Source organism: Thalassophryne amazonica, chromosome 17 (assembly GCF_902500255.1).
Source record: "Thalassophryne amazonica chromosome 17, fThaAma1.1, whole genome shotgun sequence".
Classification (NCBI taxonomy): domain Eukaryota; kingdom Metazoa; phylum Chordata; class Actinopteri; order Batrachoidiformes; family Batrachoididae; genus Thalassophryne; species Thalassophryne amazonica.
In genome coordinates this window covers 15,061,185-15,083,561 of record NC_047119.1, presented here as the reverse complement: position 1 = coordinate 15,083,561, position 22,377 = coordinate 15,061,185, and the positions used below count along the sequence as shown (strand labels likewise).

The window sequence follows — 22,377 nt, the reverse complement described above, 5'->3', positions numbered from 1 at the left end:
CGTAATTACGAGATCTTTTCTCTTAATTATGAGATCAGCGGTCACATTTTTTTATCCAGTGGAATGCCATACACTTCCGTAGTTTTGGGATTCGGTGTTTGCGTGTATATAATTATTATATTATTATTATTATATATTAATTATAATTATAATGTGTATATAATTACAGTCTATAATTCTTGTTCATAATTATGACTGAATGTGGTAGGTTCACACTGTGAAGGGTTAGGGTTAGGGTTAAGCATTATGCTTAACGTGGAATTTATTCTGTTTTTTGCTCTCCAGCTTTGCAAACAGGGTACTGGATGGTAGTTTACAGCGTAGTCATCGACCCAGTATCAGCTAACAGGACACAGAGCTAAGCGAGTGTGAAGCCACAACAGTAACGCGCTAACAGGGCCCTGAGGTACAATCACATTAGAGGGCCGCAAAACAAAAAGGAACATCAGCAGTTAATGGAGCATCCAACAAGCTTGTTAAATTAAATATCTAAAACGATCTCTCATGTAAACCTGGTTAGTAATTGCACATAAGAGCAATATTTTTATAAAGCTGACTTACTGTTTTTTTTTAAGCAGGAACATTTGTGAATTAATGTAAAATAAATGCTTCACAGATTAGAAGCAGGGCCGTTTGAAAATGAGTTTGGTTTCTCTTTTTTATTTTTTGATCAACATGCTGTGTGATAATCCACCTTCAGATTTATGGGTGCAAACAGAGTAGCCCGTTAATTTTCTATTGTAGCTTTCTCTATTTTATTACAGCAGTGACCAAGTGTTTATCATTTAAATTAATGTTCACGTTCATGAGTAAAGCAACGACCCCAAATCCCCAGAGTTCAGGCACCTGGAGTATTATGTAAACTGTAGTGATGTAATGGATAACTGAGCATGAATATAAAGGATGTTCTTGAGTTCTGGTACGTACAGGTGTTCGGGGTTCCGTTGGGTACTGGCAGGTAGGAGCCGGCCTTCCAGGACTTTGCTTTGAAGCCTTTTTTACAGCGCTGGCAGTCCTGGCCAGTGGTGTTATGTTCACACTGGCACTGGAGGTTCCCATCCTGCAGCAGGCACTGGGAGGCATGGAGGTTACACTTGCACCTTTGAAGAGCAGAGAAGAGAGAGAGAGAACCCATAAAGTTTTAGAGTGTCAAGATCAATGGTATACCCGTGAGAGTTTTGCTCTGATGTGGACCAAACTTAGTGGAATATGTGTGGGTCAGTAAACAGTCAAGGTCATAGGCCAAATGCCAAAAGATGATAGTGAGACCAGTTGTATTGTACAGCTTAGAGACAGCGGTGCAAACAAAAAGACAGCAGGTGGACCTAAAAGTGCTACGATTTTCCTTGGAAGTGTCCACGATGGACATGATTAGCAATAGGATGTAAGACGGTTAATCGATGAAGTCAGAGAGGTGAGATGGAGATGGTTTGGACATGTACAGAAGAGAGACCTAGGGTATACGAGGTCTGTCCAAAAAGTAACCAACCTTTTTTATTTTTTTCAAAAACTATATGGATTTGAATCACGTGTGATTGCATCAGCCAAGCTTGAACCTTCGTGCGCATGCGTGAGTTTTTTCACACCTGCCGGTTGCGTCATTCGCCTGTGAGCAGGCTTTGTGTGAGCACTGGTCCACCCCCCTTGTCGGATTTTTATTGCGAATAAATGTCTGAACAATTTGGAGCTTTGTTGCATCAATTTTTTTTCCAGAAACTGTGAGAGACCTCCAGGTGGACACTATTCGGAAAATTAATATGGCTTTCAGGGACGATTTTATGGGGATTACACAGATTAAGGAGTGCTCCAGCCGGTTTAAAGACCACCCACAGCTGCTGAGAGCGCGCTGCGCTCCGAGTGCCGATCGACAGGCTCAAACCCCGATGAAACAACCAGATCATTTCCAATGTGAAGGCTTTGTTGATCCGGGACGTCGTCTGAAATTCACAAAAAGGCAGAAGGCGTGGACATCAGCACTTTTCGGCACATTCTACTGTTACAGGAGTTTTTTTCATGGAAAGAGAAGCGGAGGATTGCGCCACCGTGCTGCTCATGGCGCGGGACAAAACCACCTCCGTGTTGGTCTCACAGGACGGCTTTCAGGTGGCTTTCAGAAGGCTTCCGGTTGCTTTTCAGTCGTGTGAATATCCGAGAAATTGAGCATGAGCTGGACATGCCCCAACATGTCCTGTGAGGCTTCATCACGGCGTTGCTTTGCGCCATGCGGCTCCACCGCGACGCGCGGAATTCCTCCGCTCCTCTTTCCATGACAAAACCTCCTGTAACAGTGGAATGTGCCATTTCTAAGCTGGACGCTGTCTTGATCCTGTATGTCGTCTGACTAGCACAGGAATTGCGAAAGACGTGGACATCAGCATGGCGCAAAGCAACGCCGTGATGAAGCCTCACAGGACATGTTGGGGCATGTCCAGCTCATGCTCAATTTCTCAGATATTCATATGACTGAAAAGCAACCGGAAGCCACCTGAAAGCCGTCCTGTGAGACCAACACGGAGGTGGTTTTGTCCCGCGCCATAAAAAAACTCCTGTAACAGTGGAATGTGCCGAAAAAGTGCTGATATCCATGCCTTCTGCCTTTCTGTGAAACTCAGACGACGTCCCGGCTCAACAAAGCCTTCACGTTGGAAATGATCTGGTCGTTTCAGCCTGTCGATCGGCGCTCCTAGAGCGCAGCGCGCTCTCAGCAGCTGTGGGCGGTCTTTAAACTGGCTGGAGCACTCCTTAATCTGTGTAATCCCCATAAAATCGTCCCTGAAAGCCATATTAATTTTCCGAATGGTTACCACCTGGAGGTCTCTCACAGTTTCTGGAAAAAATTGATGTAGCAAAGCTCCAAATCGTTCAGACATTTAGTCGCAATAAAAATCTGACGAGAGGGGTGGACCAATGCTCACACAAAGACTGCTCACAGGCGAATGACGCAACCGACAGGTGTGAAAAAACTCACGCATGAGCATGAAGGTTCAAGCTTGGCTGATGCAATCACACGTGATTCAAATCCATAAGGTTTTTGCAAAAAATAAAAAGGTCGGATACTTTTTGGACAGACCTCGTATAGTGTACATTCCAATCTAATCCAGTTTATTTGTGGAGCACATTTTAAAAATGACAAGTTTGACCAAAGATCTGTACAACTAAAATAATCAACTCTCTAGTCAAAAGCCAAAGAAAACAAATATGTTTTAAGGTGAGATTTAAAGACTGGAAGTGTATCCGCCTCCCTGATACAGAGAGGCAGGTCACGCCACAATCTGGGACCAACAACAGAAAAAGCTCTATCACCTCTAAGTTTGAGCTTGGTCTGAGGAACTACAAGCAGAGCTTGACCTCGTGACCTAAGAGGACGTGATGGGGAATAAGACACGAGCAGGTCACACAGATAATGTGGGGCAAGATCATTGAGACATTTAAAAACAGACAATAAAAATTTAAAATCAATATGATATTGAACTGGCAGCCAGTGAAGGGAAGAACGAATGGGTGAAATATGGTCATGCTTCTGGGATCCAGTTTTAAAGATGGGCTACAGCATTCTGAACCAGCTGCAGCCGTGCAAGCGAGGCCTGACTCAAACCGACGTACAACGCATTACTATAGTCCAGCCGAGTCATGACAAAAGCATGGATTAAAATCTCCAAGTGATGCCTTAAAAGTGAGGGCTTTATCTTAGCGAGCTGCCTCAAGTGAAAGAAACTTGCCTTCATATCTGTATATTAGTATATTCACCCTATTGATGTATCCCATAATCCCCCGGGAGGTCTATAAAAAAATCTATAAACCCAGAGAATATATTCACGAGAGTTTTAGGCACAATATAAAAATAGTTTTATGTTGCGATGTTAATGGTGTTGTTCATGTGCAGCGGTTAAAGTGCAGCCCGATCAGAGCGTCTCAGTGCAGTTCTCAGTGTTACTGAGATCTTGCAGCGTGGCGACCTCTTTGAAGTTTTGTGGGATTTGAAACCTTAATAGGGCAAATACAGATTATATTACAAATGGAGCGGGTCGCAGCCTCAACTTTTCTAAAGTCTGAGGCTTTTAGTGAAACTAGGGCTCGTGGCTGGCGATCACCTTAGCATTTTTTTTTTTTCGGTTTTCTTGTTGCTTAATGCTGACAAATTATTCTGTATTTGTTGTCTTTCTGCCACCTGATTCTGTTTTTTCTCTCTGATTGAGGTGCGGCTCCATTCAGAAATAGGAGTGGGCGTCTTCTTCTGCATGCCTCCTGTCCTGGACACCAGCATGGATTCCCAAAAGTTCCTGTATATTTGTATTGTCAGCTGTGTCGGTCGCATGGCCCAAGCAGAGGGTCACCCCCTTTGAGTCTGGTCTGCTTGAGGTTTCTTCCTCAACATCATCAGAGGGAGTTTTTCCTTACCACTGTTGCCTGTGGGCTTGCTCTAGGGGTTGGTAAGGTTAGACCTTACTTGTGTGAAGCGCCTTGTGGCAGCTTTGTTGTGATTTGACACTATATAAATGAAATAAATCAAGTTGAATTGTGTATATAGGGAGAAGGATGCTGAGGATGGAGCCACAAGACAGGAGAATAAAAGAGAAACCGAAGTGGAGGTGTATGGATGTGTTTTGTGTGGCAGAAGACAGAGATGTGTGTTCCACTGTGTTGATCCCAAATAGGAAAAAGGAGAGGTTTTTTTGTTTGTTTGTTTGTTTATTGAGGTGGTTTTTCTGATTTATACTCTGTAGATTGATATTAGGCAAGTGGTGAGTAGCAGGCGTGTAAATAATGTGCGTTAAAGACTGTTGGTAATTCTGTTTTCCTCGCTCTCTCTTCACAAAACCTGTTTGGACACAGATTGTTCTTTACAGTCACTGGGTGTGTAGTTCCTTTCTGTGAGCATGTGTGTGTATATGTTTGCATGACTTTGAGTGTTTTTGCACAAAGGCGGTTGTGTGCGCTTTGCACATGTGCACTCCACAAGGGCAGAGAGCCCAAGTGGGCAGAAAGAGGCTGAAGTCCTGATGGGAAGAAAATGAGGATCTTAAGGACACTCGGCAGCTACGACTTTAAATTACAGTCTTTTCCAGATGAGCGACTGGACTCCAATCCAGTTTGTTCCACTGGGGTGAACAGCTATCAGTCTGCATCAAATATTCAAAGAATGGCCCCAGTATTCTGGAGAGATGACGACTTCAATCTTCCTTCCTCACACTATTCTGCACTTACTCATCTATTCTGTTTTTTTCTTTTTTGCTGCTGGCTTACCATTCGTAACACTATTTTTATAAGATTAAATAAGGGTCATATTACATGTCTTTTGGCGTAGGTCAACAGGTGTTCCTAGGCCCTGGTAAAGCCCAGGCACATGCCCTCTAAAATGCATGTGAGTGAATAGATGAATGAATGATTGAGTCCATCCCCTCCACATTGTTAACACAATAACTCCGAAACAATCCATGCTAACATCTTGTAACTCACCACATGAAAAGGTCATACAGTGAGGACAAACCCTTTCATGTCTGGTGAATTTTGATGCACCAGATCAAAGAGGAATTTTGTTTTGTCTGTTATGTCCCATGCGGTGCATCCAGCATGCATCCAGAAAGTATTCACAGCGCTACACTTTTTCCACAATATTTTTTATGTTACATCCTTATTCCAAGATGGATGAAATTAATTTTTTCCCTCAACATTCTACACACAATATCCCATAATGACAATGTGAAAAACGTTTTTTTTTTAATTTATTAAAATAAAAAACTAAGAAAATAAAAAAGTAAGAAATCACGTGTACACAAGTATTCACAGCCTTCGCCATCAGTGTTGCCACAGTTACTTTGAAAAAGTAATCCAGTTACTGATTACTGATTACTTCTTGAAAAAGTAATTTAATTACTTTACTGATTACTCAATTGTAAAAGTAACTAAGTTAGATTAGTAGTTACTTTTTTAGTTACTTTCCCCAGCTGTCGACAACAACCCTCTGCCACCTCAAAATGACAATGATACCTGTTTTGCCAAAACTCACTTTATAGTCACCCTTTCTTGACTTCAATGAAAATAAATACTTGTTTTATAAAAAGTAAAATAAAGACCTCTTTCTTGACCTCATATTTAACTGTTGACAGCACTGTAACAGTAAAACTTGCAATTTTTAACCTACATTGTTTATAAATGTAACTATTAAATTCTTTCTAACATTTTTCTAACATTTAAATTATCTCTAAACATTTTACTTGTCGAAATTATGATTATTTTAAGTAGTATTAGTAGCTGTAAAAAAAAAAGGGCTTCAAAACCAGACCTTTAATCTAGGGGTGTTGTGGGGGGGGGGGGGGCACATCCATGCCCCACGCCCCCATTCCAGCTGGATTTGCCCCTGCTTTGGCGTTTGAGCACAAAGAATGGATAACATTTATTTATGCAGAAAACATGACCAGATTTACAGGTAAGAAAGTTTTATTGCGTTTTCACATCATGTGGTCCTCAGAAAGAGAGTTTAGGTGCATTTGAGTGGAAAATAGTGTTAGTTGTTGACGCGTTGCGGAGGATCAACTGTTTTTAGCAGCAGATACGAAGCGGCTCGGAGAAAAAAAGGCATAAAAATGTCTTTGTAAAGCTCAGTGCAGGTGTGCTGTTGTCACTGTGCTTTAAGAGGTGAGGATGAGTCGTAGCTGCTGCAAAAAACGCGGATGAAAAGCTCACAGCTCGCTTAAAGTGGGCAGTTCAGTCGAACCCCGAGCTCCTGCCCACAGACCAAGTTTAATGCTGCTATCAACCCACAATGCAAAAATAATAGTAACGCACAGTGACTTGGAGAAGTAACTTTAATCTGATTACTGATTTGAAAAGATTAACGCGTTAGATTACTCGTTACTAAAAAAAAGTGGTTAGATTAGAGTAACGCGTTACTAAGTAACGCGTTACCGGCATCACTGTTCACCATGAAGGTCAAAACTGAGCTCAGGTGCATCCTGTTCCTACTGATCATCCTTGAGATGTTTCAACAGCATTAATGGAATATATTCAGTTGACCTGGACATGATTTGGAAAGACACACACCTGTCTACATATAAGGTCCTGCAGTTGACAGTGTATGTCAGAGCACAAACCAAACATAAAGTCAAAGGAATTGTCTGTAGACTCAGAGACAGGATTTTCTTGAGGCACAAAATCCGGGGAAGGGTACAGAAACAATTCTGATGCTTTGAAGGTCCAATGAGCACAGTGGCCCTCCATCATCTGTAAATGGAAGAAGTTCTGATCCACCAGGACTCTTTCTAGAGCTGGACGCCCGTTCTAAATGAGTGATCGGGGGAGAAGGTCTTAGTCAGGGAGGTGACCAAGAACCTGATGGTCACTCTGTCAAAGCTCCAGCATTCCTTTGTGGAAGAGAGGAGAACCTTCCAGAAGGACAACCATCTCTGCAGCAATCCACCAATCAGGCCTGTATGGTAGAGTGTCCAGATGGAAGCCACTCCTTAGTAAAAGTCACATGGCAGCCCACCTGGAGTTTGTCAAAAGACACCTGAAGGATTCTCAGATCACAAGAAACAAAATTCTCTGGTCTGATGAGACCAGAGATCTGTACACAAGTGGAAAAAAACTCACGTTATGAGTGCGATCAGTTGCGCCATCGAGAACATAAACATAGCACCATGCCATGTGATTATTGCAGTAATCTGCTGCATTGCCTTGGCACTGCTCATGGTTTGCATTGTGCAGTCCCTCTATGCTGCTAAAATGACAATACAACATGGGTGTATATACATTTGAAGATTTATTTATAGATCATTATTTTTCTATTTGTACTATTATATTTATATTTGAAACTGAGTTGTTTGTGGTCTAAATTATACTCTGCGCTGGAGTTTTGGCAGGCACAAAGACAGAACTGTTGACATTGAGGTGGTTTAACACGACTCAACCACATTTAACTCTAAAAGGTAAGAAAAACAGATTTTTGCACATCAGTCCCTCTTTAAGTGCACTTTTCACTGGAAATAATATAGGATGTAACTTAAAATTACAGAAAAGAGACAACCGCAATGAGTTGTGTGTTAAGTCACGTTGTTCCTTGCACTCGCATAAATTTCTCAGAATCCTCTGTGATCGCCTGGATGGGTCTGACAGGACGTGCCAGCGAGAACCCATCCACCGACAAGGCCTGTTTCCTGCAGGCTTTTTGAAGGACACGAGCTGTCCACTTAGCGACGAGAGAAACTCGTACATCTCTCTTTCATTCCGTGCATGTGTGTGAAATGAGACAGGTGTGTCTGTGCATCCTGCGATTCTGATGCATTTGTCTGTGAGAGGCAGTGACAGACGACAGATCAGAGACACGGAGGCACAGGGACCGATCGCCTGTGCAGAGTAACTGACAGCTGCCAACACATCACTGCTCCTCATTTCCCGCGTCTTCAGTGACAAACCTTATCTCTCTCATCTGGAGAGAGGAAGCGCCGCTGAGCGCAAGATCAAGAACCTGTAACGTAAAATCAATATCTGAAGATCAGAGTGATTTTCTACAACCACACAAGTTGCCACAAGTAGGGGAAATGATCAGAACCCCTCAAAAACCACGCGGGCACTGAGCAGTGACAAAACTAAGATTCCAGGTAACAAGTCCTACATTGTGTGAGCTTTCCAAACTTTTGTGCATTTGGGTGAAGACAGTTTTGAGGGTGATTTACTAATACAATCTGGACAATTGATAGCGGGTGGTAACATGACAGCGACAGCAGTATATTCGCCTTATTGACGTTTCAAATCCCGCAAAACTTCGAAGAGGTCGCCGTGCTGTGAGATCTCAGTAACATTGAGAACTTCATTGGAACGCTCTGATCACGCTGCACTTTAACTGCTGCACACGGACAACACCATGAACATTGCAACATAAAACTATTTTTATATTGTGCCTAAAACTCTCATGAATATATTCTCTGGGTTTCTAGACGTTGTTACTGCATTTGTTTTACGAGTATGTAAACATGTGAGAATCACAGGCTGTCTCTCCGTTATTTTCAATGGGAGCTGCTGTGAGCTACGCTCGCTTCCTGATCATGTCGTTCTGGGGGAAAGTGAAGTTTGCTCTGTAAAGTCTTGATTATTGTTCTTTACAACACTGTTTGTCCTCTTTGTTCCAGACTAATATATACGAGGTCTGTGAGAAAACTACCCAACCTTTTTATTTTTTTCAAAAACTATATGGATTTGAATCGTGTGCTTGCATCAGACAAGCTTGAACCTTCGTGCGCATGCGTGAGTTTTTTCACGCCTGTCGGTTGTGTCATTCACCTGTGGGCAGGCTTTGAGTGAGCACTGGTCCACCCCGCTCGTCGGATTTTTATTGTTAGGGAAATGGCTGAGAGGCTGCCGCTTTGCTCCATGAATTTTTTTCAGAAACCGTTAGAGACAGCCAGTTGGAAACCATTAAAGATTCAGATGGATTTCGGTGAAGATTCTGTCGGCGTCACACGGATTAAGGAGTGTTAAAACCTTTTTAAAGACGGCCCACAGCGGCGGAGGGCACGCGGCGCACTGAGCGGCCATCGACAGGCTGGAACAACCAGATCATTTCTAAACTGAACGCTGTGTTGATCCGGGACATCGTGTGACTACCACAGAAATGGCAAGAGAGCTGGACATAGCACTTTTGCGGCACATTCCACTGTTACAGGGAGATTTTGTAATGAAGACGTGTGGAGGATTTCGCGCGTCGGCACGGAGCTGCTCATTGCGTGCAAAAAAAAAAAAAAAAAAACACCTCCGTGTTGGAAACCATTCAGAAGATTCAGATGGCTTTTGATGGCTTTTCAGTCGAGTGAGTATATGAGAAATTGTTTAACAGCTGGGCATGTTCCAACTTGTCCTGTGAGACTTCCAACACGGATGTGTTGTTTGTCCAGTGGCTGTGAGCAGCTGCGTCCCGACGCGTGAATCCGTCCGCACGTCTTTCATTACAAAATCTCCTTTAACAGTGGAATGTGCCGATAAAGTGCTGATCCCGACCTCTTCTGAAACTTCTCTGCTAGTCACACGACGTCCTGCATCAACAGAGCCTTAAATTTGGAAGTGATCTGCTCATTCCAGCCCGTCGATGGCCGCTCGGGGCGTGGTGCGCCCTCCGCCGCCGTGGGCCATTTTTAATCCAGTTTTAATGGTCCTTAAATCATGTGATACCGACAGAATCTTCACCGAAATCCATCTGAATCTTTCGAATGGTTTCCAACTGGCTGTCTCTAACAGTTTCTGAAAAAACAATTCATGGAGCAAAGCGGCAGCCTCTCAGCCATTTCCCTGACAATAAAAATCCGATGAGGGGGGTGGACCAGTGCTCACTCAAAGCCTGCCCACAGACGAATAACGCAACCGACAGGCGTGAAAAAACTCACGCATGCGCAACGAAGGTTCAAGCTTGTCTGATGCAAGCGCACATGATTCAAATCCATATAGTTTTTGAAAAAAATACAAAGGTCAGATACTTTTCTCACAGACCTCGTATAATATGTCTGAAATTCAGTTTGCATTTATTAAATTCCACACAGATTAAATGTAGCAGGCACGGATTATTTGTTATAATTGTTTTAACAAGTTTTCAGGGTATCATGCAGCAGTCTCTTATTAACGTGACGAAAAGCATAAAAAATAATATTTTTGTAGTATAACATTCATTTACAATTGTCATCATGTGGATTCTCTATATGTTGTTTGACTGCAGCAACTCTCTGGCGCAAGAGATTATGGGGATACGTCAATAGGGCGAATACATGAGGATTTTGCACGTTAATGGCTGCAAGTGTAAAATGAAATTCAACCTTCCATTTGCATATACTTACAGGTATGTGCCTTGTTTCAGGCATGAGCAGCTGAGAAGGAGACCTTGGGGAAGACCCAGAACTAGGTGGCGAGATTATATCTCCACAATGACCTAGGAACGCCTCTGTATCTACTCATCAGAGGTGGCTAATGTGGCCCGGGAAAGGGAAGTTGTTGAGTGCCCCTGCTTGAGCTGTTGCCCCTGCAACCCAATCCCGGATAAGCGGTTGAAGATATATATATATATATATATATATATATATATATATATACAGTAGTGTTCAGAATAAAAGTAGTGCTATGTGACTAAAATGATTAATCCAGGTTTTGAGTATATTTCTTATTGTTACATGGGAAACAAGGTACCAGTAGATTCAGTAGATTCTCACAATCAACAAGATCAAGCATTTATGATATGCACACTCTTAAGCCTGTGAAATTGGGCCATTAGTAAAAAAAAAAAGTAGACAAAGGGGTGTTCACAATAATAGTAGCATTCTGCTGTTGACACTACAAACTCAAAACTATTATGTTCAAACTGCTGGTTTGGCCAGTTGATGTGTTCTTTGACGAATTGTAACCTCTTCTGCACATGTCTTTTATTTAACAGAGGGACTTTGCGGGGGATTCTTGCAAATAAATTAGCTTCACACAGGCGTCTTCTAACTGTCACAGCACTTACAGGTAACTCCAGACTGTCTTTGATCATCCTGGAGCTGATCAGTGGGTGAGCTTTGCCATTCTGGTTATTCTTCTATCCATTTTGATGGTTGTTTCCGTTTTCTTCCACGCGTCTTGGTTTTTTGTCCATTTTAAAGCATTGGAGATCATTGTAGATGAACTTCCTATAATTGTTTTGCACCTGCGTATAAGTTTTCCCCTCTCCAATCAACTTTTAATCAAACTAAGCTGTTCTTCTGAACAATGTCTTGAATGTCCCATTTTCCTCAGGCTTTCAAAGAGAAAAGCATGTTCAACAGCTGCTGGCTTCATCCTTAAATAGGGGACACCTGATTCACACCTGTTTGTTCCACAAAATTGACAAACTCACTGATTGAATGTCACACTACTATTATTGTGAACACCCCCTTTTCTACTTTTTTTTTTTTAAACTAATAGCCCAATTTCATAGCCTTAAGAGTGTGCTATCATGAATGCTTGGTCTTGTTGGATTGTGAGAATCTACTGAATCTACTGGTACCTACTGGTATATACTCAAAACCTGGATTAAGCTTTTTAGTCACATAGCACTACTATTATTCTGAACACTACTGTATGTATGTATGTATGTATGTATTATTATTATATTTGAATCCCCTTCTAAACAAACAGGTTTCCTTACTATTATTTTCAAGTGTGAGTGGATGCAGCATAATTGAGCAAATTAATTACCTTGAAAACTGATGTAGTCTGATATTAAAGTATGTGAGTATGAGTTGGTGTATTTTCATCTAGAATCTTATCTTTGTCATCCTATTTTAGAATTTTAAACATTGATTATTGAATTGTTATTCAAATATTGTGGAAAAGGTGAAGCACTGAGGGTTAGAATTTGGTGGACACACCTTCTCCTTAACCTGATTTTCTGACTCCTACCCCATGGTATAGCACACGGACACCAGGACTACTCCTGTCCCTGCGCTCCTTCTGCATGAATAATGTGACACTCAACTTTTCAAGCATTCTCTCTCTCTCTGGGATGACAGCTTGCATAGAGATTTCTCCAGATCCCGTTCTTCAGTCCCCTCCTCCCCCTCCGTGCACAAATAATACATGGGCAAAAATCATATGTTAATGTGCAAGATGTCTGACTTCACAAGTCATCAAAGTGGGAGCATCAGCTCTGAGCTGAAGGAAGTTAAGACAGGACAGCTTGATCCATCACAGCCCTGTCTATTTACTCAGAGCGAAAGATGAAATAAGAGAAGGTGAGCAGAGGAAAGCAGCAAAAGAAAGTGGGTGAAACGGATGCGAAACGGCGGAGTTATACTTAGCCGGTTCAGGTCAATACACGCGCATTGTGTCGGAGTTCTCACCTCAGCACTGACTCTGTGTACATGTTTGATCATGTATGTATTCACCAGCACCAAACATCATATCATATACATGTTTTTTTTTTTTTTTTTGCATGTAATGTGTAAATGCAACACGGAGGGAGAATAATTACTGTATGCGCTCGTCCAGTCATCTTGCAGTCCATCTGTGTAAAGACATGTGGGCCCCGTGTTTATAATGATACGAAGGCTGCTGGTTTTAGACAGCAGACACACAGCAATTAGGGGAATAAATAAAAAAAATATAAACAAACATCAAGGGGGAGTCATGTGGTGGCAAAGCCTGAGAAAGCAGCTGGAAGCATCAGCTAATAGAGCTTTATCTGTCTCCTTACTGTACTCATTCCTCTATTCCTCTCCAGGGACACAACTTGACTTCCTTGCTCTTGTTTTTTAATTTATTTTTTGCTTTGCGCTCCTACTGTATTTATGATTTTCACTCTCAGATTCAAACTTTTCAATGCAATCTCCCAGACATTGCTTTTTTTTTTTTTTTTTAAAGAAAGCCAACTTTTCCATGTTTCCTCTGTGAGTCCTGGGACCTCATTTATCACACTGTGTGTAGAAAAGGTTTGAAATTCTGTCATACAAACAAAATTTGGTATGTGTGTAAGTACAAAAAAAAAACTGTCAGACAAAAAAAATATCTGTCAGACAGCTGCACACGAGTTGTATGTCCATCAGTCAGTATAAGTATAAATCGAACATGTTCTAAATCGTGCCCGTTCATGGCCATTTGCATTTAAAAACGCCCGCAATTAACCATATATGATCACAACGCATCCGTGTAAAAACCACGTGTTCCTTGCGGTCCTCGACAAAACAACGGCAAACAGATTGAAGGAAAGAACCTTTTGTGACTGAGGTGCTTATGCAATGGGATGACCAACATTAACCCAATCATCGGTAACAAACATTCCCTCATAGTATCACATTTTTGTTCTAATTGAGACATCACAATCAGATGTGCACATAACTTGAACAAGCTCAACACAAAACCCAGCATGAAACTGTCAAATTAACAGAATAAGTAGGTAAATTATTTATCATTGCAGTTGTCCCAGAATCCTTTGCACTCCTGTCTCGTCACTGCGTTGCTGACATTAAGATAAAATCACAGTGTGTAGAAAAGTTTTGAAATTTGTCATACAAACAAAATTGGTATGTGTGTAAATACAAAAAAAAAATAAATAAATAAATAAATCCATATTTGTTAGATAGTTGCACACTAGTTGTATGCCCATCAGTCAGTATAAGCGGTCAATAAATTGAACATGTTCTAAATCACCATGCTTGTGCCCGTTCATGGTCATTTGAATTTAAAATGCCCTCAATTAACCATATATGATCACAAAGCATCCGTGTAAAAATCACCTGTTCCTTGCGTTCCTCGACAAAACAGTGGCAAACAGATTGAAGAAAAGAAACTTTTGTGGTTGGGGTGCTTATGCATTGGGATCACCAACATTAACCCAGTCATTGTTAACAACCATTCACTCATAGTATCACATTTTTTTTCCAATTGAGATGTCACAATCAGCTGTGCAGAAAATTTGAACAAGCTCAACACAAGAACCAGCATAAAACTGTCCAATTAACAGAATAAGTAGGTAAATTATTTATCATTGCAGTTGTCCCAGAATCCTTTGCACTCCTGTCACATCCCTGCATTGCTGACATTAAGATAAAATCACACTGTGTAGACAAGGTTTGAAATTCTGTCATACAAACAAAATTTGGTATGTGTGGAAGCAGAGGTGTCAAGTAACGAAGTACAAATACTTCGTTACTGTACTTAAGTACACTTTTTAGGTATCTATACTTTACTCCTTTACTTATTTTTCTGCCTACTTCTGACTTCTACTCATTACATTTTCACACAAGTATCTGTACTTTCTATTCCTTACATTTTTAAAACAAACAGCCTCGTTACTCTTGCCTTCAGTTTAATGTTATATATATATATATATTTCACGTCATGTGCGCCTGTAATCAACTTTTCTGCAGCACGGCTTTGCTTTGAACCGTGAACCAATCCAGGCAGTGGTTCGCGATTGAAGCAATGCTTCGACCTATTGCTTCGTTTATTCTTTCTTTCGCTTAATTTTCCCCCGCTAAAACCCTAAAGAGCATACTTCTGTGAGTATTATTTATCTTTTCTATGTTAAACCGACCTGTTATGGTCTTCTGAAACAGTTGATAGATGTATTTTATAACTTAAAAACAGGAGCGACGCTAACCCGTTAGCATGTCTATGGCATTTTCAATGTTAAAAGTTAGCATTAAGCAGCTCTCATCACGTTCGGGTGCATTTGTTTTCAAATTGTAATATTTCTTAAATGTATTTTTGTTTATATATTAATAATCTAATGATTATTATATACAATTTTAGTGAAAGAGGCAAAAAGAACCTGAATAGAAACGCAACAGAAAATATAAAAGCAACTAACAATGAACATACATACATAAATAAGTGTTTCCTGTGAACACCTAGTGACTATTACACCTCCACTTTATCCCTGTCTTATTTAATGACAATTTGTTTCGGTCAAACCATATTTTCAATGTGTTAATTTCTTCAGTGATTTCCTCCAGAACTATCTGCCAAACTAGAAAACTGCTGCATCCTTGTAAGAGCAGAATACTACTGGAATAAATTTGAATAAGGAAAGTTGGGTTTTTTTCTTCACTAAATGGATTTAGCACTCACTCCAGTTTATTGTCTGGAATAGTCCCAGATTGCATTTCAGAGCTTCTAGAATTGAAACATTTTCGTGCAGGTGGTAGGACGAGTCGTAGCTGCTGCAAAAAACCATGGATGAAAAGCTCGCAGCTCGCTTAAAGTGGGCAGTTCAGTCAAACCCCGACCTCCTGTCCACAGACCAAGTTTAATGCTGCTATCAACCCACAATGCAAAAATAATAGTAACGCAGAGTGACTTGGAGAAGTAACTTTAATCTGATTACTGATTTGAAAAGATTAACACGTTAGATGACGCATTACTAAAAAAAAGTGGTCAGATTAGAGTAACGCGTTACCGGCATCACTGTCGGTAACAACCATTCACTCATAGTATCACATTTTTGTTCTAATTGAGACATCACAATCAGATGTGCACATAACTTGAACAAGCTCAAGACAAGAACCAGCATAAAACTGTCAAATTAACAGAATAAGTAGGTAAATTATTTATCATTACAGTTGCCCCAGGAACCTTTGCACTCCTGCCACATCCATGCATTGCTGACATTAAGATAAAATCACAGTGTGTGTAGACAAGGTTTGAAATTCTGTCATACAAAGAAAATTTGGTATGTGTAAGTACAAGAAAAAAAAAATCCATATTCATCACACAGTTGCACACTTGTTTGTATGTCCATCAGTCAGTATAAGTGGTCGATAAATTGAACATGTTCTAAATCACCATGCTCGTGCCCCTTCATGGCTTTTGCATTCAGAAATGCCCTCAATTAACCATATATGATCACAAAACGTCTGTGTAAAAACCACGTGTTCCTTGCATTCCTCGACAAAACAACAGATTGAAGAAAAGAAACTTTTGTTTGGGATGCTTATGCATTAGGATGACCAACATTAACCCAGTCATTGTTAACAACCATTCACACATAGTATCACTTTTTTTTTCCCAATTGAGACATTACAATCAGCTGTGCAGATAACTTGAACAAGCTCAACACAAGAACCAGCAAAAAAACTGTCCAATTAACATAAGTACAAGTATGTAAATTATTTATCATTTCAGTTGTCCCAGAATCCTTTGCACTCCTGTCTCGTCACTGCGTTGCTGTCATTAAGATAAAATCTCTACTAATGAAATTTGAGCAACAAAAATAACATCATCATAATAATATAAACTTGCAGGACAGAAACTATTTGATTCATGCCTTGTAATAGCAGGCGGCCATTGAGGTGCTTGTTACCGACTTTGAAATCAAAAGCTGTTCAAAAGCTAAAGGCTGTTTCTAACGAGACATGTTTGCTCAATGTGTACTTATTAATTGGAGGAAATAAAGAACTTATGTGTATGAGGTTGCACGCTGTGACAGCAGCAATTCTTTCTACAACCCCTGGCAAAAATTATGGAATCACTGGCCTCGGAGGATGTTCATTCAGTTGTTTAATTTTGTAGAAAAAAAGCAGATCACAGACATGACACAAAACTAAAGTCATTTCAAATGGCAACTTTCTGGCTTTAAGAAACACTATAAGAAATCAAGAAAAAAAGATTGTGGCAGTCAGTAACGGTTACTTTTTTAGACCAAGCAGAGGAAAAAAATATGGACTCACTCAATTCTGAGGAAAAAATTACGGAATCACTCTGTAAATTTTCATCCCCAAAACTAACAACTGCATCATATCAGATCTGCTCATTAGTCTGCATCTAAAAAGGAGTGAACACACCTTGGAGAGCTGTTGCACCAAGTGGACTGACATGAATCATGGCTCCAACACGAGAGATGTCAATTGAAACAAAGGAGAGGATTATCAAACTCTTAAGAGAGTAAATCATCACGCAATGTTGCAAAAGATGTTGGTTGTTCAGTCAGCTGTGTCTAAACTCTGGACCAAATACAAACAACATGGGAAGGTTGTTAAAGGCAAACATACTGGTAGACCAAGGAAGACATCAAAGCGTCAAGACAGAAAACTTAAAGCAATATGTCTCAAAAATCGAAAAATATACAACAAAACAAATGAGGAACGAATGGGAGGAAACCGGAGTCAACGTCTGTGACCGAACTGTAAGAAACCGCCTAAAGGAAATGGTATTTACATACAGAAAAGCTAAACGAAAGGCATCATTAACACCTAAACAGAAAAAAACAAGGTTACAATGGGCTAAGGAAAAGCAATCGTGGACTGTGGATGACTGGATGAAAGTCATATTCAGTGATGAATCTCAAATCTGCATTGGGCAAGGTGATGATGCTGGAACTTTTGTTTGGTGCCTTTCCAATGAGATTTATAAAGATGACTGCCTGAAGAGAACATGTAAATTTCCACAGTCATTGATGATATGGGGCTACATGTCAGGTAAAGGCACTGGGGAGATGGCTGTCATTACATCATCAATAAATGCACAAGTTTACGTTGATATTTTGGACAATTGAAAGGATGTTTGGGGATGATGAAATCATTTTTCAAGATGATAATGCATCTTGCCATAGAGCAAAAACTGCAAAAACATTCCTTGCAAAAAGACACATAGGGTCAATGTCATGGCATAGGGTCAATGTCAATGAGCAGATCTGATTTGATGCAGGTTTTAATTTGGGGGATGAAAATTTACAGGGTGATTCCATAATTTTTTCCTCAGAATTGAGTGATTCCATATTTTTTTCCTCTGCTTGGTCTATAAAAGTAACCGTTACTGACTGCCACAATCTTTTTTTCTTGATTTCTTATAGTGTTTCTTAAAGCCAGAAAGTTGCCATTTGAAATGACTTTAGTTTTGTGTCATGTCTGTGATCTGCTTTTTTTTCTACAAAATTAAACAACTGAATGAACATCCTCTGAGGCCGGTGATTCAATCATTTTTGCCAGGGGTTGTATTTGCAGTTTCCCTGTTGTACCACTTAATGCTATGCACTATAAGTTGGTAAATTTCATTCTTTGCTTAGAAATGTGCATATTCACAGTTTACGCACAAATCTGTGCATACAAACTGTTGATAAATAACAGCCCTGATGGTGTCATCCCTTGGTCTTTCCTTCTTTTGCCGTCTTTCTCTGGTGCACACTGGAGAGTGCAGTTGGCTGAAGTGGGTTTGTGGACATGTGTGAGAAGAGTGGGTGTGGGTGAAAATGGGGATAAAACAGAGCAGGGGGCTGAGGAGTGAGTGCAGCAGGGGAGGCCAGTTGTTTCACAGCCTTGTCAACCCGCCTGCCTCTGTGAGTACAAGCAGTGAGACCGAGAGGAGGAGCAGGAGGAGGGACGGCACTGACGTACACTAACCTGTGATGACAGAAAGCATCGATGCGGCTCTGACTCAGCAGGAGAGACACACGCGCACACACACCCCATGTTCAGTCAGCCGTCACTGACAAAGCACACGCACTACTCACATCTCCGTCTATTGATACTACAAATGCATAACCTGCTGGTGGAATGCTGCAGCACAGTCCGAGCCTAATGAGGCTAATGAGAACAATGGCAGACCAACTTTCAACACTCAAGCCTGTATTTTGTCCTCAACCTGGACGTCAGAAATATTGCAGTTCCTTGACTGGCCACTTAAGACTGGCTCCAAAACAGCACATTCCCATAGGACTCCATGTTAAAATGTCCAATTTAGAGCAGAAATAGTCATGTTTACAGTCTGGTACAAAAAATGTTTTGGTCTCTATAGATAATTTCCACCACCATGACAATTGTGTGCGGGGTGAATTTTTTTTTTTTTTCCAACTTCTTAGGTTAAGATGTTTTAAGCCATAAAATTATGTATAATTGTGGGTGTGGTTGCTGTGAGTGACAGCTGCTAAGCCTAGTGACTCCTCCCTTTGTTTGGAGTATTGCATTGTAAATACCTGTAGTAATACGACTTGTTGTGTGGTGAAATGTCCAAATGGATCATCTAAAACATCTCTGTGGCAATATTCCTGTGAAATTTGTCGGATTTAATGTTGAATGCTAATGGTATTACCACTTTCATCAGTTGTCAGTAGGTTCACCCGTTAGGTCCACTTAATGCAGGATTAGTGACAAAATAAGCGGCTCATAACTTTTAATGTCCACACCAAAGTAAATTGTTAGCAGAACCCTGGCACAGTCTACAAAAATATGATTTAATAAACACCACAACTGATGCTAGCCTGTTAGCTGGTGGTTTGTACTGGAAGAGAGGACTGTGTTCAGGCTTTTTTCATCACACACTGAGCCATCCACGTTTTTATGCATTAATGAATTAATTATGAATTAGTGTGGGCGGGGATCTCAACATGGTGACGCCCAGACAAGGGAAGTCATTTCAAGTCAGGTGATGGATGCATCAACATTTCCATGACACAGATTATGTCTTGGTCTTTATTTACATCATTTATGTAGAAATATAAACAGTGTGGCACTCTATGGTAAATCTGTGTGGAGCACAAAAGTGTTGACTGTGCAAGGAGACGAGTGAGGAAAGCCACCAACACACCCAAACAACCCTGAGCAAGTTATAGATGTCTGTGGCTGCAACTGGAGAAATTACGCATAGTGCAAGTTTTAAATGTTGCATCACCAGTTTTACAGCTTCATGATGAAGTGGTATAGAGGAGGATTTAAAAAAAAGACTTGAAAGTTCAGCTACAGTTTGCCAGAAGGCAAATCAAAGATGCAAGTGTAGATTTGATCTGTTATGTTGGAAGACAGTTCTTCTCTGCTCTCTCTGCTGTGAAGCTATGAGTAGTAGTGCAAAATTCCAAACTTGCACTATGCGTAATTTCTCCAGTAAAGATCCATACAAAGGTTCATGTTTATATGTGTGGTCCGATTAGTTTGGTTTCACATTGCAATTTTGCAGCTGCACTAAAGAGCTTTCTACGATACGCTTACGTTGTGTCATGATTGTCTATGTGGGCCGTGTCTCCCTGTATGTGACAGTAACTGCTTTGTAGATGTGCATGGGTCTGAAGATTGAATCCGACTGAATGGAGAACAATGCATGAACAGATTAATTTTGTTGCACCTTTACTGTTGTATTGTACAGTAAAACTTCCTCTCCTATAATCTGTGTATGAGCTCCCTTTTCTTCTTGTCCTGTGGAGTGAGTGATAACTTGCCTTAATTTCTTGTAATTAGTCCAAAGCATCCAAAAAGTATTTTCACACTGCAAACGAGCCAGACTGTGATTCATTTTTATCTGGCTTGAGACCACCTCTTTTGGTCCGACCAGATTTTGGTACTTTGGTTCAGACTGTGGTCTGAAACAGCTTTCACCCCTGCTATTTTGGTTTGAACCAAAATGAAATGTCCAAAGGTCAAAACAATTTTTTTTTTTAATATTTCAACAACAAAGAAGTCTGAATGGATTATCTAGATGGATCAGCATAATATTTGTGATCGATTATGAATCACTTCACAATGAAGTCACACAGGAGTCATGTGATAAAGTCATACATGGTCAACACCATTGCAGACATACAGTATGTATATTTACTTGTACATTTTTATCTTGGTGTGTCGAGCGTGAAGGGTATGATGCTTTTCTTTAGGGCCCCTTCACACATAGTGCGAATTTGGTCGGTGTATGAAGCAGGAATTGTATGCAAAACATGTAAATTCGTAGCTGCCTTGAACGCCTAGTACACCTGTTGCTATTTGCGCACACCAGCGGCTGAACGACAGTGTGTGCACTGTGCGAGCCCATTGAGCCCTCTTGTGACAGGTGTCAGCCAAATTCCAGCTGACACACGAACATCTAACACCACTTGTTTGGCACTTAGAAAATGTGTGGCCATTCGTATTATCATCATCACGAAAACAGTCAGCAGACAGTTACTGTCAAGCTGGATGTGAAATTTGTCTAAGTACCTCACGAGTGTGGCTTTGCAAAACAGCCACACACGTGAGGTGCCAGGTCTGGTGCTGGGGGGGGGGGGGGGGCGCTGCTGATATATGGATGTACAAATGGTGTGTTGGTGTCTGTGCTGAACTAACAGGGGGTGTGTCCACCCACAGCACGCACATTGACAGGCTGCTCCAGGTGACAATGGACCATCAGATCATAACGCACAGCGGGCGATCTGACTGTCACGTCACCCACGTGAGCTCTGTTCCACATGGACACATGCGCGGGGTTGGCTGGACACACCGGACAAGTAAATGCGGACATAACAGCCCATTGCTTCATTAATGTCATTTCATGACTGTGCATCTGGGACCATGGGTCATCTACAGAGGAACAGATGGCAGATGGTTCATACTTGATAAGAGGGTGTTTTTTATGTTTTTTATTTTTTTTAAATATGTCCTCTTTGTTGATTTCAGGCATTTTCCTGTGACGGTAGTACAGTGGTAAAGTTTGGGGCAGGCAATCAGTAAAGTCCAGGTACAAATCCCATGGGTGGCATGTATTTTGTTTGTTTGTTTGTTTGTTTTCCACAGGAGCGGCTTGATGTGCTTCCACATTTACCAGCTGGTTTTTATTTTTTATTTATTTCACAGCAGCGGCGCAATGTGGTTCCACAGGTACCAGCTGGTTTTTATTTATTCCACAGGAGTGGCGCGATGTGGTTACACATACTCCAGTTGCTCGCACTGTGTTCGTACACGAGTGTGCAAGACCCCTTTCGCAGCAGGCTTATACACGCCTGCCCGTCGGCGCAATATTTTTGTGGTTCATTAATTCAAACTGTTTTGTGCTGTTTCGACGTAATTCAACCAAATCCGCACTATGTGTGAAGGGGCCCTTACCAAGGTGTTCTCTCTGAGTACCTTTGTAGTTTTCTGCTGTGATGATTTTTACCCAAGGCCATCAAATATGGCCAACGGGTACTGCAAAGGCTTTTCATCTGTCTGTTCC

General features: G+C 41.0%; 1 protein-coding gene across 2 annotated transcripts in view; it reads right to left on the bottom strand.

Moving 5' to 3' along the window:
- Positions 1-22,377, bottom strand: part of LOC117529417 (netrin-G2) — a 177,640-nt gene that overhangs the window by 55,562 nt on the left and 99,701 nt on the right. For both annotated transcript variants that reach the window (XM_034192193.1, XM_034192192.1), the window contains one exon: positions 928-1,100. In XM_034192193.1, coding sequence (XP_034048084.1) covers positions 928-1,100 — 173 coding nt within the window. The remainder of the gene's footprint in view (positions 1-927; positions 1,101-22,377) is intronic.